At 51.0% G+C, this 19,184-nt stretch overlaps 1 protein-coding gene and 1 long non-coding RNA gene across 9 annotated transcripts in view; one reads left to right on the forward strand and one right to left on the reverse strand.

The window, feature by feature from the left end:
- The window catches only part of ARHGAP44 (Rho GTPase activating protein 44), a 189,083-nt gene that overhangs the window by 155,135 nt on the left and 14,764 nt on the right, over positions 1-19,184 (forward strand). For all 7 annotated transcript variants that reach the window (XM_008270707.4, XM_051825172.2, XM_051825173.2 and 4 more), the window contains exons 14-16: positions 2,476-2,589; positions 3,096-3,187; positions 5,057-5,237. In XM_008270707.4, coding sequence (XP_008268929.1) covers positions 2,476-2,589; positions 3,096-3,187; positions 5,057-5,237 — 387 coding nt within the window. The remainder of the gene's footprint in view (positions 1-2,475; positions 2,590-3,095; positions 3,188-5,056; positions 5,238-19,184) is intronic.
- LOC138846217 (uncharacterized) lies at positions 10,601-12,265 on the reverse strand. Of its 2 annotated transcripts, XR_011383673.1 has the most exons (3): positions 11,915-12,259; positions 11,688-11,799; positions 10,601-11,490 (listed from the first exon to the last, which is right to left on the reverse strand). It is a non-coding gene; the product is annotated as an uncharacterized lncRNA (long non-coding RNA). The 2 variants fall into 2 exon arrangements; XR_011383672.1 differs by having other exon boundaries at positions 10,601-11,799; positions 11,915-12,265.

Genomic DNA, 19,184 nt, shown 5'->3' on the forward strand with positions numbered 1-19,184 from the left:
AACACCAGCTATGGTAAAGACAGGTGGTTGTGGACACCTGGGAGAAGCTGACCAGTGCTACAGTAGGAGGAGACAGAGTGTCCTTGAGCTTGTCCCCAGGGGGCAAGGCAAGGAGAAGACTCTCCTGCTCCAGCATCCGTGAGACCCAGCTGTTGGCCGTGTTACCTGATTCTCCTTCCTGCGCTGCTCTGGGCTTCTGGTCCTTCACACAGTTCACTTCCCCATCACCTCATCTTGCCGGCACCCCTCTGACCCTGAGCCACTTCTCTAAGCTTCTTTGGATCCAAATTTTCAGCTTGAGTGCCTGTTGCCATCTGCCTGATGATTTCTGGTTTCCTGTTTAAAAAAATCCTGAGTGACTGTTCGACAGTTTCTCCAAAAGTTACATGTAGATTTACCATATGATCCAGGAATTCCACTTCTGGGTGTATACTCAAAAAGGTGGAAAGCAGGGAGCTGGTATCTGCTGGCTGGAGTTCATAGCAGCATTATTCACAAGAGCCAAAAGGTGGCAGCAACCGCAGTGTCTGTGGGTGGATAATCAAGATACAGTGCATCCAGGCAGTGGATATGAAACTCTGGTTCTTGCTCCAGTGTGGATGAACCTTGAGGACATGATGCTGAGTGAAAGAAGCCAGCCACAACAGGACAAATGGCATATGACTCCACTTATATGAGGTACCTAGTACAGTCAAATTCATCGTGACAGAAAGGACAGTGGTGGCTGCCAGGGGCTAGCGGAGGGGAGCAAGGGGAGTTGGTGCTTGATAGGCACTAGTAGTAACACTAATACTAATGGCAAAGAGTTCCATTTAGGGAAGGTGAAGTTCGGGAGGTGAGTGTACTGAATGCAGCTGTCCTATCAACCTGCCAGTAATTGAAGGACAAAGCTTACGTACCTTTCATCACAATTTAAAAAATAAACACCAAGAGCAAAAGCAGATCCGTACAACTCATTTTTCCATGTTGGTGACCACAGCCCTAGACTGCTGGCTAGCCTGTGCATGCACTGTCCTCAGCTTAGTCCCACATCCTGGTCCAGTCCCATTTGGCCTCTTGGGCTGAGTCACAGCCAGGAGAGGGTTGTGGGCAGAGTTGGCATGGTGACAGCCAAAGTGACTGCATGGTAGAACCCAACACTGATGATCTCTCTGCTGGGCCAGTGGAAGATGAGTTAAAAAACTCTCAAGGGAGTTACTTCACAGTGCTCCAAGCAAAACGGGGTTAATTAAGGCCACAGTGTTTTGTCAGTGACAGTCTGGGAAGCTATAGATATAATTCACATGCCATTGTGACCTTTTAAAATATGTAATTTAGTAGTTTTTCAGTGTATTTTTGGTATTGATAACTATCACTACTACCTAATTATAGAACATTTTCATCATTCCCAGAAGAAACCCTGTTCCTGCCAGCAGTCACTATTCATTTCTCTCACCCCAGCCCCTGCCAGCCACTGATTTCCCTGTTCTGAACAGTCCCCACTCAGGAAATAACATATGTGGCCTTTTGCACCTGGCTTCTTTCACTTAGCATAGTGTTTGCAAGACTCAGCCGTGTGCCAGGACGTGCCTGTACTTAGTTCCTGAAAAGGAACAGTATTTCACATATCTGTCCGTTCATCCTGAAAGGACATTTGGGTGGTTTATACCTTCTGGCTATTATGAATAACACTGCTATGTCTATGTGTGGACGTAGGTCTCTTGAGTGCACATGCTGGGCCCCTGTACCAAGTCTCTATTAATGTTTCATTGTTGGATCCTTCCAGAAAGCCAGGCTCAGGGACCACACCAGCATGTGGCTGTCCCTGCTGGAGAGACACACAGGGAGGATGGCAGGTGGCAGGGTTCAGAAAGAAGGAAGAACCTTAGAAGGTCATTTTAGACTACATCAGAAGGGAAGGTAGAGATTTTTCTGGCGATGTTTGGTGAAGCAGATGTTGACATCTAACTGGATGAATGTGAGTCCGTCTGTTTTCGGAAAGGATCCAGAATTTTCCCATCTGGACACCTGCTGCAGCTTCCTTAAATTGCAGGCTGAGTGAGTCTTCATAAGAGAAGTTTCTACCTGTTCTGGGGAATGCACCTGCTATGGAGCTTGGGTGGACGTTTGGCACAATGTTTGAGATGCTACTTGAGACACCTGCATCCCATATAAGAGAGCCTGGGGCTAGGTCCCAACTCCACTTCTGATGCCAGCTTCCTGCTAATGCACACCCTCGGAGGCAGCAAGTGATAGCTCACGTACTAGGGTCCCTGCCTGCCACTCATGTGGGAGGCCCAGAATTGAGCTCCTGCTCATGGCTTGGAACTGGCTCAGCCCCAGGTGCCGTGAGCATTTGAAGAGTGAACCAGCAGGTAGCAGGTCTTTTTCCGTCATTGGTCAACCCTCTGTGTCTCTCTCCCTTGCAGATCAATAGCAGTTAATGAAAAATGAGTGAGTAAATACATAAATCTGGCCTTTCTCATTTCCTTGCAGATACTTGATCAAGTTTTTATCCAAGCTGTCAGAATATCAAGATATAAACAAGATGACACCCAGCAACATGGCAATTGTCTTAGGACCCAACCTCTTATGGCCACAAGCAGAAGGGTGAGAGCTGAGGGGAGGGCCTGCAGGGGCAGGAGGGCCAGGGCCCTCACCATCGCCAGCCTCCTTCAGTGTTCAAGTCCTGTTTTGTCGCAGCCTGAGCCTGGGTTGTTTTTTGGTTGTTGTTGTTTAGCGTGAGGATAAGGCAGAGAACTCTTTGCTGATGGTCTCCAAGCAGAGGTCTGAAAGAAGGAGCCTCTCTGCGTTCATCTGAGTCAGCATCAGGAGCAGTGGGAGGAAACAATGAGGGAATGCGTTGGCACAGGCCAGCTCGTTCAGGCCCTGAACGCTCCGTGTGAGAGGGCAGACACACCCCCACGTGAGGATGCAGACGGTGGAAGGCGGTCAGCCGGCAGTGCTGAGGACCCCGCCTCCTGTTGCACGGGCTTCCCTAGGGTGGGGAGAAAGACGCAGTGTCCTGCCCTAGCTCTCACACCGAGGTCTGCAGGGGTCCAGTCCAGCACCCCTTCCCGCCTCTCACCCCGCCCTCATCCGCTCTGTGCCTGCAGGAACATCACCGAGATGATGACCACGGTTTCACTGCAGATTGTGGGGATCATCGAACCCATCATCCAGCACGCAGACTGGTTCTTCCCTGGGGGTACGTGGTGGCGCCTGGGTGTTGGGGGCAGGAGGTGGGGAGCAGGAACGTCACTTTGAGTTCTGAGCCTTGGAAGCCTAGGACTGCTGCCCACATGCAATGTTATGCTTTTAGTTTTCCCACACATGTGTACACACACACACCCCATGTGTGCAGGTGCACCCAGGTAATGTGGCAGAGTCAGCTTCCTCATCTCTAATCCCCGTCTGAAGAGTGTTCTGACCTGAAGCTCTCCGTTGCCTGTGCCAACCACATCCATGGATTGCACGGGTCTGACATCCACGTCACAAATCCCCAAATCCTGGGCTGCTACGGCGGAGAGGGAAGGATCCTTTGCTCGATGCCCTATGCTTTATATACGTGGAGCAAGGCTGGGATCTGAGATGGACAGGAGCTTCATTCAGGGCTCGTGGTTCACCTGGGCGCTGTCCTTTTGCTCCCTGGAGCTGTGCCTGCCTCAAGGCTGGCACTCCAAGGCAATGAGATTGTTTTCCACGGCTGGTTCCAAAGGAGGCTGTCAGGGCAGCTTCCTAAGAGAGAGTTTCAGAGGTGTGCTGAGCCTTGGGAGCATCATTGCATCAGTACGTGGCTCCCACTGGCAGTGGTTACACAACTTGACGCTTGCTTTGAACAAAAAAAAAAAAAAAAAAAAAAAGACAGTGCACTTGATATTTCATAAACCTTGGAGGTATGTTTTCAGCCATATGACAGCAGCTGTAACCCATGTTAATTCTGTGCAGTGTCCATCGGAGGTAATCATTGCTTCATGGTGTTGACGGACAGTTCTGAAAGGCTGATCTAAGAGTTCTGTTGATGGTGTGCAGCTGAATGAGGGTAGGAAGTGAAGGAGAAGAAATACAGGAGGTAGGAGGTGAGGGCAGCAATTCTGTAGATTCTGCAGATGAGCGAATTCATTACCACAACAGACAGAATGATGCAAGGCTGGTTCATTCCCATAGAGCAGGGAAGGATAGGATAGGACAGGATAGTTCTTTGGTATTTTTTTTTTTAAAGATCTATTTATTTATTTGAAAGGCATAGTTACAGAAAGGCAAAGGCAGAGAGAGAGAGAGGACTTCCATCTGCTGGTCCACTCCCCAGATGGCTGCAATGGCTGGAGCTGGGCCGATTCGAAGCCAGGACCCAGGAGCTTCTTCCGGGTCTCTCATGTGGATGCAAGGGCCCAAGGATTTGGGCCATCTTCTTCTGCTTTCCCAGGCCACAGCATAGAGCTGGATGAGAACTGGAGCAGCCGGGACTTGAACTGGTGCCCATATGGGATGCTGGCACTACAGGCGGCAGCTTTACCCACTATGCCACAGTGCCAGCCCCTTTGTATTTCTGTTTAACAATGAAATCTGTTACTATTGCCAGCCTTTTAAGTTGCTCTCTGATTTTCCAAAAAGACAGTACCATCATCCACACTCTTGAATGTTGCCTCTTATTTTATGTTCTCGACTAATTCCACTGGCTAACATTTCTCACATAAGGCGGAATACCAGTAGCAGTAGCAGGCTTTGCCATATTCCCTGATTCCAGACAGCGTAGTCCTTTTACTCTTCAGCATGAGGTTTGAGACCAATGGCTTTGTCTCTATTTTACTAAGGTTTCCTTTTCAATCACAGATGGAAATATCTTTATCAAATGCCTATCCGGGTGATCATGTACGTTCTCTCTTTTTGTCCCATCAATATGATGAATACATGAAGAAGCTGAATGAATATTAATAGATTGCCTGCCGTGGAAGCATGTGCTAGGGGTGCAGTGGGAGGGAGAAGCTGGCTCTGCCCCTCCCTCCCCTGCCCGGTAAGGGTGTAGTGTGAGAGCCCAAGGGGTCACATATCCTCCTGATTCTTTGTTCCCCTGCAGAGATAGAGTTCAACATCACAGGCAATTATGGGAGCCCGGTCCACGTGAACCATAATGCCAACTACAGCTCAATGCCCTCTCCCGACATGGACCCCGCCGACCGGCGCCAGCCCGAGCAGGCCCGCCGGCCCCTCAGCGTCGCCACGGATAACATGATGCTGGAGTTTTACAAAAAGGATGGGTATGAACTACTGTCCCTTTGTCAGCCTTGGGGATTGGTGGGTGGGGGGCGGGCGGTGGTGGTGTTAGAGTGGGGGCTGGGGATGAGACATGAAGAGAAACAGGACTGGCAGGAGGCTGCACCTGCTGTTGGTGTAGGTAAACTCATGGCAATGAAACCGTGTCCCCCATTTTTATGCCGTCATCCTTGCTGAGGTGAGTCTCTGGCTCGCTTCCCTGTGGGCAGAGATGAGTTCAGCCCCCTCAGCTGACACAGCTGGGATAAGTATCAGTGAGTTTCTCATCAAAGGAAATGCATGTAGGTCAACCAGGTGGGCTTTGATTAAGAAGTCCATCAGCATTATTGTCCCTCAGAGCGGGTCTCCATCCGCGAATCTTCGGTGGCTTTGCTTTGATCATGGGGCTGCTGGTTGGCGTACTTCAGAAGGTCGCCTGCGTAAACACCACCTTTAATGCTCTGTTCCGCATGCCCACTTTCAGGCTGTAAAAAAAGGAGAGAGCAAGCGAGCCTGAATCCGGCAGTCCAAGTGTGAAATCTCTCTAGGTTGTTCACAATTTGGTTTTCTATCTTTTGTGATTGACACCGTTACCTACTTCAGTGTAGTTACTAAGGGACTCTTAAATGCATCCAACTTAGTCTGCATAGGAGCCATTCTCCCCACCCTCATAAGAAAACAGATTGTATAATATTTAACTACATAATGTGATTCCCGTAACAGGGAAAATGGGTATGAACAGGTGTCATAGAATTACCCAATGCTATGGCATCCACAGTGTGTGGGCACACGTGGATGCGTGAGAGCATCCGCAGGCCCAGGGCACAGTTCCCACACCTTGCAGAAGGAGGTGGGTTGTCTTGGCTGCTGAAGCAAGTCTGTGAAGCAGGCTTTGGTCAGGAATCCGAAGCTGATACCAGAACAGACAGTTCAGCAGCTGCTGCTTCTGGACAGAAGGGACCAGAAAGCATCGAAGACAGACTCCAAAGTGCAGCCACATGCTGCCACTGTCCCCTCCCTCAGCAGGCCACTGGGTCACAGAAAGACCTGTCTGAAAGGCAGGTGGCTCCCGGGGCTTGGGGAGGGAAGGGTGGCGGGACAGGGGCATCTTGGTGTCCACCCGCTTGCTGCATCACCAGTAATCAGAGTGTGTGAGGTGGGCGTATGTGGTGCTATTGGCTGCTGTTCTCCATCTTGCGGGGAAAGAAACGACGGAAATTCTTAGAAGTGCAAGTGAGTCGGGAGGAGTCCCTTAAATCTATAAAGAGGAACACACTTAGAAGTGAGAGAGAGAATGAGAGGATGCATCGGAATGTGTTTTCAGATCTCATTCTAAGTAACTCACTCTCTGTGAAATCCCGAAGCCGAGGGGCTGCCCCGGCTGGGTGATGGAGAACTCACCATGTTTGGGCCCTGGTATTCGGGCAGCACAGGTGGGCCCCTCATCCATCCTCCCTTCCAAGGCCCCCAGAAAGCCTCTAAGAGGGAGTTACCATTGCAAAATCACTGGGCTGGTCAGAGTCCAGGGGTCTGCTGGAGCCCATGGGCAGGTGGTACCCCTGCTTGGTGGTACTGGTGCCGACGTGGTGCGGAAGCCTGCTCGGTGGGACTGGTGCCGACGTGGTGCGGAAGCCTGCTCAGTGGGACTGGTGCCGACGTGGTGCGGAAGCCTGCTCGGTGGGACTGGTGCCGACGTGGTGCGGAAGCCTGCTCGGTGGGACTGGTGCCGACGTGGTGCGGAAGCCTGCTCGGTGGGACTGGTGCTGACGTCTCATCTCTTGTAACACTCACTTACGAGCTCTGCACGTGAGGTTCCCTGTTTAGACGCTTTTCTGATTTCAAGTCGAACTGGCTCCCATCTGAACATGAAGTGAAACATGCTTTCTATGTTCTGAAATGTGTATTCATTATTAGAGTGAGTGGCAGTCTCACCGGCTTAAGGATAACACTTGCTGTGAGTCTTCTGGAGCTTAGTATCAGTACCTGGTCCAATGCCATACAGTTCAGTCACCGAGAGGCTACATATACAACAGCTGTCCCATAGATCGTGTTGCCTGGAGATGTCAGAGCCGCCCCTTTTTTTTTTTTTTTTTTTTTTTTTTAAGATTTATTTATTTGAAAGAGTTGCACAGAGAGAGGAGAGGCAGAGAGAGAGAGAGGTCTTCCATCGTCTGGTTCACTCCCCAGTTGGCTGCAACAGCTGGAGCTGTACCAATCTGAAGCCAGGAGCCAGGAGTTTCCTTGGGGTCTCCCACATGGGTGCAGGGGCCCAAGGACTCGGGCCATCTTCTACTGCTTTCCCAGACCACAGCAGAGAGCAGGATTGGAAGTGGAGCAGCTGGGACTCGAACCGGTGCCCATATGGGATGCCTGCACCACAGGGGGTGGCTTTACCTGCTGTGCCACAGCATCGGTCCCTAGAGCCTTGTTTGCAGCACATGAGGCACACATGGTGATGGAGCCACCCCCTGCATAATGATGCATCTCTCAGAACAAATCACTGTTAAATGTGACCATGTAGATGATCTGAATAGGCCTTAAGAGAAAGCAAGATCTAAAATGGGAAGCGTTTGGGAGAAGAAGAAAAGAATGTGAATCAAGTCCCTGTGTTATCTTAGCAATATCAGGGGAGTTCTCTACATGTGTCCCCATTTCTGAGATTGACAGTCTCTGAGTTGCATTTCATTTTATTTTTTAAAGATTTATTTATTAGAAAGGGTTAGAGAGGGAGAAGGAGGGAGGGAGGGAGGGAGGAAGGAAGGGAGGAGAGAGAGAGAATCTGCCATCTGCTGGTTCACTTCCCAAATGGCCATGATGGCTGAGGCTGGGCTAGTCTGGAGCCAGGAGCTGTTTTCAGGTGTCTGATGTGAGTAGCAAGGGCCCAAGCTCATTGGCCATCTTCCACTGCTTTTCCCAGGTCATTAGCAGGGAGCTTAATCAGAGATGGAGCAGCTGGGACTCAAGCCAGCCCCCATATGGGGATGCCAGCATTGCAGGCGGCGGCTTTACCTGCAGTGCCCCAATGCTGGCCCCGATCTGAGATGTGTTTGAATGTTTTCAAACCATGCATTGAAGCACTGACCAATTAAACCTCATGTAGAAATTTTTGCCCAGATTAAAAAAGAAAATGTAAGTTATACATCAATAAAACTGTTACTTTACCAAGAAGAAAATTGGGGGCAGAAAAAAAAAAAAAACCTGGATAAAATCTGAAAGAATGAGCTCCCCATCCGTGTCAGTGACGTTGTCCTGGGCTGGTGGCTTTCATGGCCTCGGTGTCAGGTGGGTCACTCCCCTCGGGCCTCTGGGCTCTGGTCCTTGGGCCTCTGATGCATCATGCCTAAAGCTGAGTGTCAGTCGTGAGTTGTGGGGTCCAATCCAAGAGCTCACAAAAATACATGTACATTTTTCATCACTCTGGTAGACAGGATAACAGCAGCCAAAAACATAGTAGGTCCTAAACTCAGAACCTGTACGTATTCCTTTATTTGGACAGAGCATCTTTGCAGATATGATTAAAACAAGGATTCTCTGGGGTATCCGGGAAAGCCCCACGTTACATCACATACCCCCTTACAGAGAGTGAGGCAGAGAAAGATTTCTGCACACAGAAAACGCAAAGATGGAACAGAGATTTGAATTTGGTAGCACAAGCCACAAGTATGGCGCTGGAGGAGGCTGGACTAGTTCCCTTGGAACCTCTGGTGGGATCACAGCCCTGCCAACGCCAAGATTCCCGCCAAGTGATACGAATCCGAAGAGTCAGTGTCTGCTGTGTAACAGCTGGTTCAGCAGCCACAGGGAACTCACACAGCCGCCTGCCCCGGCTGGGCACCAGCGACTTCGTGGTAAACCCACAGCAGATGCTCTGACTGCCCTCCCTTGGGCTCCACATCAGCCATAGTCATTTGCTTGACTAATGAGATGTGGCAGATGCATGTTCTGGGACTTCCGAGGCCAAGTAGAAGAAGCCTTGGATGTCCTTCCAGGGTCTTTGGGAACACTTGCTCTTGCAACCCAGCTGGTGTGCTCAGGAAATCCAGGCATCCCCTTGGAGAGAAAGTGAGGCGGGGCTGGCGCAGTGGCTCACTTGGTTAATCTTCCGCCTGTGGCGCCTGTATCTCATATGGGTGCCGGGTTCTAGTCTCGGTTGCTCCTCTTCTAGTCCAGCTCTCTGCTGTGGCCCAGGAGTGCAGTGGAGGATGGCCCAAGTGCTTGGGCCCTGCACCCACATGGGAGACCAGGAGAAGCACCTGTCTCCTGGCTTTGGATAGGCGCAGTGCCGGCCATAGCAGCCATTTGGGGGGTGAACCAACAGAAGGAAGACCCTTCTCTCTGTCTCTCTCTCTCACTGTCTAACTCTATCTGTCAAATACATGAAAAAGAAAAAAATTTAAAAAAAAAAGAAAGTGAGGCTCCCAGCCTTCAGCCCTAACCTGAGTACCAGGCAGACAGCAGGCACAACTTTCCAGCTCTGATTGAGACGTGGTCATCCAGCCCTACTCAAACCACCCACCTGATGCTGTGTGGAGCAGATGAGCTGTTCCTGCCAAAAGTGGATTTGTGTGTGTGTGTGTGTGACAGAGTGGACAGTGAGAGAGAGACAGGGAGAAAGGTCCTCCCTTTTCCGTTAGTTTACCCTGCAATGGCCGCTGCGGCCAGCGCGCTGTGACCGCACACCACACTGATCTGAAGACAGGAGCCAGGCGCCTCCTCCCAGTCTCCCACGCGGGTGCAGGGCCCAAGCACTTGGGCAATCCCACACTGCACTCCCAGGCTGGAAGAGGAGCCACCGGGACAGAATCCGGCACCCCAACCGGGACTAGAACCCGGGATGCCAGTGCCACAGGCAGAGGACCAGCCCATTGAGCCACACCGCCAGCCAAAACTGAATTTGTGACCATGATATATAAGCTACTGGCTTGGGGTGGTTTGTTATATAACAAGAGATAGGAAGGACAGACTTTTAAAAATGACAGAATACTTGAGGCCAGCATTATGGTGTAACAGGTTAAGCCGCTGCCTGCGACACCATTTGAACACTGGATTGAGTACCAGCTGCTTTACTTCTGATCCAAATCTCTTCTATTGGCCTTTGAAAACAGTGGAAAATGGCCCAAGTCCTTGGGCCTCTGCATGTGGGAGACCCAGGATGAAGCTCCTGGTTCCTGGCTTCAGCCTGGCCCAGCACCGGGTGCTGTAGCCATTTGGGGAGTGTACCAGCAGATGGAAGATCTCTGTCTTCACCAACCCCAATTCTGCCTTTCAAATAAATAAAAATCTTTTTTAAAAATGACAGAATACTTATATCCCATACCTCACCCTCCCAAGTCCTCCAAGCTGATTGAATTGGTCTGGCCCAGGAGCCCTCTTGTCTTTTTTTTTTTTTTTTAAGATTTATTTGAAAGTCAGAGTTACATAGAGAGAGAAGGAGAGGCAGAGAGAGAGAGGTCTTCCATCCACTGGTTCACTCCCCACATGGCTGCAATAGCCAGAGCTGCACCGATCCAAAGCCAGGAGCAAGGAGCTTCTTCCAGGTCTCCCACGTGGGTGCAGGGGCCCAAGGACTTGGGCCATCTTCTACTGCTTTCCCAGGCCATAGCAGAGAGCTGGATGGGAAGTGGAGCAGCCAGGACTAGAACCCAGGGCCCATATGGGATGCCAGTACTACAGGCAGTGGCTTGAGCAGCAGAGCCATAGTGCCAGCCCTGAGCCCTCTATCTTAAACACAGTCATGGTGACTCTGACGGGCATGTAGGGTTGAGAATCACAGAATGGTTTTTAGGCTTCCGATAAAGAATGGAAAATGTTCTAATTCCTTTTACATTCTTACGCCAGCCATTCCCTGCTGGTGTGGTCTGTAGAATACCCTAACTCTGCCTGCATTTGGACACCAGTATTAAACCCATGCCTCTGGTGCCTTCTGCACTTTTCTTAGCTCCCACTTAGAAATGTTAGGGTGCGAGTTATGGTCTTTTTTTTTAGTGTCTCTGTTTTTTTTTTTAATAGAATAACAAAATTTGCATCTTGGGTCATCCTGAGTAGTAATTGAGAGGAGGTCTGCAATTCCTTGCTGTTTTTCTGGCAATGGCAGAATTCCCAGTCGAATTTTGTGTTGTTCCCCTGCTGCCTTCAAAGGAGTTGACCAGATGTCTGCACCTTCGTGCCTATTGGTCAGGACGCACCCAACACCCAGGAGTGGGCTTTGGACTCCCAGCATTTGTCAGGTTCTTCCACTGGCCGCATCCCAGGCAGCACCTGGACCAGCATCCCAGGATTATTGAGGCAAGGACAGAAGTGACATTAGCGGCCCTGTCCCAGCGTCACGTCATCACCCTCCTGCGGCTGTCACCTTCCCCTCCTCTGCTCCTATCTGCTTCCACTCCCTGCACGTTGCCAGCCTCACACTAAGGCAAACCCTATCTCTCGTGGCCGTTCTCCGGTGTTCTCAGTACCTTCTTTCCTAGTTTGCTTTCTTCTGTCCCTCCTGGTCCCTGCTCTCTACACTTGTCCTGCTGGTTGCTCCACTCGTTCCGTTGCCCGCGCTCAGTTCTGGCTTCCTGTAGCCTGAAACCCACAGGGGACAAGATCCAGATCGCATCTCTGCAGCTGCCTTGCAGATCCCACAAGCACTCCTCAACCCCCCATGGGATCACGGTCATGTCCATGGAGATCCAATTACCTAGCTCTCGATTGGCAGCTCCTCCTCCCAGGCTTGGAAGTGACAGCGCTCCCCTGTAGGAGCTCAAAGTTTCCCTACCTGAGCCAGCTGACAATAGCCCAGAAAGTCTGTGAGGGTGTTTACACTGGGGCCAGCAGTCAGTTGTATGGTTCATTCATATTCTGTGCTGGAGAGCTGCCCTGCAGTAGCTCTTGTCCCAGGCCATCTGGACTTTAGATGGTCATCAGTTTGGAATAGGAACATCTAATTGGGAGGGTTCTAGAACAGTCTGAACTGTGCTCTGTAGAATTCTGGTTAGTTCTGATTGTTGAGTAGGTTATGAGTAGGACACAGAGTTGCTGGAACATGTGACACAACCCATTTAAACTGATCTCTTTAGTACTCATAAGACTCCACCAGGGGGTGATCTGCAGCTTGGGTTCATTAAGATCACCACAGTGTGTGCCTCAAGGGGCTTATCCTTGGAAGTGCAGGTATCCATGTACTCTGAGGATCCTGGAGTGGAGGATCCTAGAATGGAGCCCAAAAGGGATTACATCATGGCAGGGGGGCGGGGGGGTAGTGGTGAGCCTCTGGGAAGTCAAGCTTACCCAAAAAGTCGGCTCTGTACCAGTGGGAAACTTGACTCGGGATTTTGGGTCCTGGCTGTCCAAATAGAGCGTTGAGGGGCGTATTCTTGATAGATTCCCACCCCAGCTTCCTTTGCAGGACCTACACATTTGTGACTGCTGGGACCAGGACTGAAATGTTGCCAGAGGACGTGTGTGTGTGTGTGTGTGTGTGTGTGTGTGTGTGTGTATACGTGCGCACACACACTAGGTAGGGAAAGATGGCTTGTTGCTACTTACTGAGAAGAAGGTATTCCCAGCAGAGCTGGAAAATACCCAAGTGAGTCAGACATCCCAGGCTGAGGCTCCGGGATTTTAGAGTCTCACTATCCACACTGTCCTTTGCTCTCCGGAGCACCGGGCAGTGGCCCCGGCAGGCCCCTGCCTTCATGCAGGGCACCCAGGTTCTCCTAACAGACCTTGTATTTCCAGTTCTTCAAGGGCTATGGGGATAGCTTCAATGGATAGTTGAGAAGCTGTCAGTTCTCGCTTGCTCTATCTTGGTTGGCCTTGGCCAGACTAATGGATCTCTATTACAAAAATGGAAAACTTCCCTATCTAGGTAGATTTGTGTACTTCACAGCCATCTCTTGGCCAACAAGGAGTCAAAAACACAGTAAATACAGGTCCTTCAGAGGAAAACCAAACAAAAGCTGCCAACCCCTAGCAGCGTTCTACCCATCAGAACGACCCACAGCACGCTTCTGCTTGGTGGTGGTGAGCGTATCCTGCCTGGAGTCACCTGCTCTGGGAGGAGTGGAGATCTTCCAAGTCTCAGACTGTGGCTTTCTGTTCCCTCCTGATCCTTCTTTCCTTCTCTTCCTGCTTTGCTTTTTTATTTGCCCCCGGTGCGGATACCTTTATGTTAATTTATGCCGAGTCTCCATCCAGGACACCAGGGCAAGGGTGGAGTCCTTCCACTCCAGGCAGTGGACAGGCAGAGGCTGGCCTGTTGCAGCATTCGTGGACGGTTGCGCAGCAGGACGTCGTGCACTGTGGTGGGGTGCCTCTGATTGGATTGTTCAACTCTTCCCCACACCCAGGGGTTCTCAGCCAAGGCAAGCTGGGGCTAAACCCTGCAGTCCTTGAGTAACTCATCAGAGTGCGAGTCCCTGAGTTTCCCTGGAGGAAAAGGAACGTAACCATCTTCTAAGTCCAGGTGCCCTGGAAGCGAGCAGGTGGATGGCCGCTCCTCCTCATTCCTCTTCCACTACCCTCGTCGACGGCAGCTGCTCTGGTTGACGGGCCGTGGCAGTGGGAGCCTCCTGGAGCTCCACACCAATCCTCCACTTCCTTGTGGTTCCACATGTCTTGGACCTTGTCCTGGATGGCCTGCCTATATGGTTACAGACTTTAAAGGAATACCTCTTCCTCTCCAGTGCCGAGGAGCCTGGACCTTTCTGCTCCCTTTCCCTACTCGCACTGGGTGAGAGGAATAACCTCTGAGTAGCCGCATGAGCATGCAAAAGCATAAGCTTTTGAATCAGTGTCTGAGTCCCGCTGCTTGGTGCTTAACCTCGGAATGCCTGTTTCTTTATCTGCAAGACGGGGAAAGGAGAGCACCAGCCTGAGTCATTTTGCAGTCTACTTAAAAATGCAGTGTTACTGAGAAAGTCTTTAGACGGTGCCCAGCATATGGTAAGTGTCAGCTGTTTTTAGTATGAAGCAGACTCTGCGCGACCTCGTATTCTGAATATGCAGTAGAGCAAGGCCACACTTCTGCTGATGAAGCATCCTGCTACGTCCTCTCACGGCGCCCCAGGCGCTGGGATGTTCTTGTCGGTCTCGACCTCACCATGAACAAGAGAGCTAATTCTGTAAGCATAAGACACACTAAAGTCAACAGGGCCTGGCCAAGGACAGCTGAAGCAGGCAAGAAACTCCCCATCACCTAGAAAACCTTCTGTAGGCGGGAAAGGATGGGGCCATGCAGGCTGTCGCAGTTTGTTTTCCAAAGAACCTTTTGTCAAAACGACTCCTTGTATGTCCTCGCCTCCTTTGCTACCCTGTGACCTGGGCTGAGAGTAAGACTTGACAGGGGGTGGGAAGCGACAATCCCTCTCTTAATTTTTCTACTTGCTTAGAATCATCTAAAACCCATACTGGCCTGTCTAGTAGCCATACGAGACCAGGAAAGGGGACTCTGTTACTTCTAGTCCTTGTTTCTTTGTTCCCTTTTATACTTTTTTTTTTTAATTTTTTTTTTTTTTTTTGACAGGCAGAGTGGACAGTGAGAGAGAGAGACAGAGAGAAAGATCTTCCTTTTGCCGTTGGTTCGCCCTCCAATGGCCACCGCGGCCAGCGCGCTGCAGCCGGCACACCACGCTGATCCGATGGCAGGAGCCAGGTACCTATCCTGGTCTCCCATGGGGTGCAGGGCCCAAGTACTTGGGCCATCCTCCACTGCACTCCCTGGCCACAGCAGAGAGCTGGCCTGGGAGAGGGGCAACCGGGACAGAATCCGGTGCCCCGACCGGGACTAGAACCTGGTGTGCCGGCGCCGCAAGACGGAGGATTAGCCTAGTGAGCCGCGACGCCGGCCCCCTTTTATACTTTTTAAAATTTATATACTGCTTCTAGTTGTTTGATCCTATGCTAATTCTTTTTAAAAAGTATTTATTTATGTGAAAGGCAGAGTTACAGGGAAGCAGAGACAGGAGATCTTCCATCTACTGGTTCACTCTCCAGATGGCTACAACAGCCAGGCTGGGCCAGGTCAAAGCCAGGAGCTAGGATCCTAGAGCTCTATTTGGGTCCCCTTCTTGGGTGACAGGGGGCCCAAGCACTTGGGCCATACTCTGCTGCTTTCGCAGGTCATCAGCACAGAGCTGGATTGGAAGTGGAATAGCCAATGTGTGGTAAGCAGTAACTTCACCTGCTATGGCACCACACCGGCCCCTCCCTTCTCTACTTCTACCAGAAAACTCACCCCTAAAGCTTGATGGTTAGGGCCAGTGTTGAGGAGATAAGACGTGCTGTGACTGAGCCTGCAAACCCAGGTGATGGGACCTGCCTGGTGATGTGACAAGGTACTGGGGTCTTCTAGCAGCTTCTCATACTGCACCCGATTCACCACCAGAGTATCCTTTTACCCCTTCGATGGACGTGTTTCACATTTGGGTTTTCTCTCTTTAATTTCTTTCTCTAAGTAGTCATGTACAGTAAATCAGACGTACTTGGCACCTGTAAGGTCAGGGCCTTATTATCATCGTTGACACTTCTGCAGGTGGAACGTCCCTTACCCGAAATGCCAGGCACCAGGAGTGTTTTGGATTTTGCAGGTTTTTTGACCCTGCATAGGAGAGATGTTGGGGATGAGCCTCAAGGGTAAAGACAGCATTCATTTGTCTCATGCACACTTCATACACACACATCAGAGGTAATCTCATTCAGTGTTTTTTGCTCTGCGATGCATCCCTTGAGGTCAGTGTTCCGTGGAATCTTCCACCTGTGACATCATGTCAGGGCTCCAGAAGCTTCGGATTTTGGATTTTCAGATGAGGGCTGCTCAACTTGAACTTCCTTCTGGCTTCACAGGACTAAGGATTGATGAACATCATTATTCTCTGCGTTCCTTACAACAACCCTGAAGAGGCGTGAGGAGAATAATCAGAGGAACATCTTGGCTATGAAATAGTTGGCATTTGGACAGTCCGGGGCTCACACCCAGCTCCTTTCTTCCAGAACTCTCTGCACTGTGCTGAGTAGGATGAGTGTGTGGGGTCGCCGTAGCACACACTACCCAGTGCCTAGGCCCTGTATCCCCACAACCGAGATGTTGTTTGGGCCTCTGAGTCTCCAGCTTGCCAGCTCCTTAGGGCACCGTTTTCTTTGCCAGCCACACCTCATGGCGGCCATACCCACGTGTGTGCTGGCAGGCAGTGGTGCCTGAGTGTCAGATTTATCTCAGCACTCGAGAGCTGGTGAATTGCCCTCGAGGACATGCTGGGAGCAGCACGGGAGCTGTCAGCCTCATTCTGCAGGTGAGGAGACAGCTCTGCTGCGTGAGGGCGTGGAGTAGCTGGGGCAAGAACCGAGAGCTGTGATGTGGCCTGCTCCATGACAGTTTCTCATGAAGAATGCCCTTGTGTGCCTTCCAGTAAGTCCCATAGACATTTCAAGTGCTGGGAGGAGGAAGCAGGGCAGCTTGGTTTTCCTCCTCCGGGGCTGCCTTGCCAAAGCAAGGACCTTTCACCTGGCATTCCCCAGGGGACAACTCTGGACCGCCTGTCCTCAGAGAGTGGTGGGAGACCTCAGGGTGGACTCCCCAGGTTGTGCAGAAGGGTCTGCAGCCCAGTTCCTCTCAGTGTTTACCTGAAGCTGTGAGCCACGGGGAATCTTGGACATCCAGGCGCCCCTCGGTGTCCATGCAGCAGCTTCCGCTGGAACCGCTTGCCTTTGATGCGCTCCACTTCTGTCTTGCTCCCCTCTTCAGAAACACACGCAGTTCCTTGATTAGGGCTCCTGTCACTTGTTTATGCAATGAAACTAATTAGAAACTTGTGATAGAACCTTCTGGTTGGATCCCCCATCTTAGCAGTATACTGGGTAATTTTATAGTTTCTGGGTTTTTTTCTTTATATTATTGTGCCCAGATTGTTAGATCCCCGCAGAGACTCCCAGAGAGTCAATCACACCAAACTGCAAAAGCAAGGTTTATTGAGGAGTACAAGCCGGGACAGGGACCCCATCCAACCAACCGGTGACAGAGAAAGGAGTGAGGCCCGGGTCTTTGTTTGGGAGAGTTTTTAAAGGAAATAAGGGCTACACAGCAGGAAAAAAAAGTTACATACAGCACGGAAGCTTTGGGGGCAGGGAGTTACTTTGTTTAGCAATCTCTACTGTGCTGTCCTTGGCCTACCGAGCTAGCTGTCCCTGGTAAGCTTTGACATCTCCGGAATGCCTGAATGCCTGCTTCTACAAGGACCCGGGTCTGCTATGGGAAACGGAGGCTGCTTTTTTTATTGTTCAAAAATGGAGTCACTTTGGCTCTTCAATATATTTATTTGTTGGAATGGCAGAGGGTGACAGAGACAGAGGGAGACAGATCTTCCATCAGCTGGTTCACTCCCCAAATGGCTGCTACAGCCAGGCTGGGCCAGGAGCCTGGAACCCCATCACGTGGATAACAGGAGCCCAAGCACTTGGGCCATCTGCTGCTGCTCTCCCAGGTGCATTAGCAGGGAGCTGGAATCATAAGTAGAGTTTCTGTCTTCAGGCTGTGTTTTATCCAGACGTTGGAACTTTCAAATACACCACTGTGCTGCTGGGGTCAGTGAACTTCTAAGGCCTCTGCAGACATGGCTGCTGCCTCTGAAACCAAGTCAGCCTGCAAAGACTGGCATTCGTGCTGGAGAATGTCAGTGGGCATCGGACGCGTGTGCACTGAGCGTGCCGTGCAGCCTCCCACGCGGAAGCCACGTCAGCTGCAGAGTGGTGATCGCGTTCAGCACCACAGCCTCTGTCAGGGCAGAAGTGTCCTCTCGGCTCGTGTTTTCCGGTCACTACATATTTTTGCGAGTGATATTTAGCATATCTCACTCAGACCTTACCCCATGCCCGAGCTGGCTCCTTGCCTTAGTCAATCCAGAGAAGATGGCCAGGTGGCCTCGAATGGCCTGGGGTTTCTGTAGCCGGAAGATGCCAATGGGAACAGAAGGCAGCCCCACCAGCCCTGGCCCAGAGGCCCAGGCCTCCCTCCGAGTGGGCAGGGTCTCACCAAGTTGGGGAGAGTGAGGCAAGGGAGAGAGGTTGGGGTGGGACTCATACCCTCCAGGGCTCCGTTTGCTCATCACCATGGTAACATCTCACACGCTGGCCACCGCACCTGAGTGGCATCAGCGAGTTCCCTGCCCCAAATGGAATTGTAAGTTGTTTTTTTTTCTCTTTTCATCCTGATAAACTTGAGCCCAGAGAGAAGAGTTTGATAACCCCCTGCAGCCTACGTTCAGTACCAGGTACACAACTGGGCTCCATCCTGGGGTTCTGAACAGCCTCCAAGGGCATCGCTGGGTGCACCAGAGAAGACGCTTGTCTGTTGGTGGAAGGTTTTCAGACCCCAGGTGACTTGAGAGCCAGTGGGTCCTGGAGAGAGACCCCTCCCCACCCCTGCAAGGTGCCTCCTTGAAGCCATCCAGGGGAACAGGAGAAACACCAGTAGTGGCACTAGATACAGGAGGGTCTCCGGGAGCCCCTAGGAAGCTGACCCCATCCCACGGTGTGGTTGGTGGCAGCACCACTGCTCAGTGTGACCCTCGCTGCAGGCTGCATCCTGAGGTGTATTTTGTTAAAGGACCCAGAAGCCAGCCACCTGCTAGGACCAGTCTCTGTACTTGAACTTGGTAGTTTAGTTTGTTTACCAAGGTGTTGCCACCTCTGTAAGGTAGAATGTGACCCTTTATAGATGCGCAAGACTTCATAGTGGAAAGCTTCGTGCTTGTGACCAGTGTGGGTGACCGTTTGGTAGGGGAGAGGTGAGAGAGAGCACGTGACAGCTCCTGCACTCCAACCTGCTGTACACAGGGGTAACAGAGATCAGTGCTGGCTGGCAGTGTATACAGAGGGCCTTCAGGAAGTTCATGCACGTGTGTTTTATGAAAAAGCGTGCATTCCAAAAATATTTTTTGTACTAAAATAAACTTAGCTTTTTCTTTAAAATTATT

Source organism: Oryctolagus cuniculus, chromosome 17, assembly GCF_964237555.1.
Source record: "Oryctolagus cuniculus chromosome 17, mOryCun1.1, whole genome shotgun sequence".
Taxonomy (NCBI): domain Eukaryota; kingdom Metazoa; phylum Chordata; class Mammalia; order Lagomorpha; family Leporidae; genus Oryctolagus; species Oryctolagus cuniculus.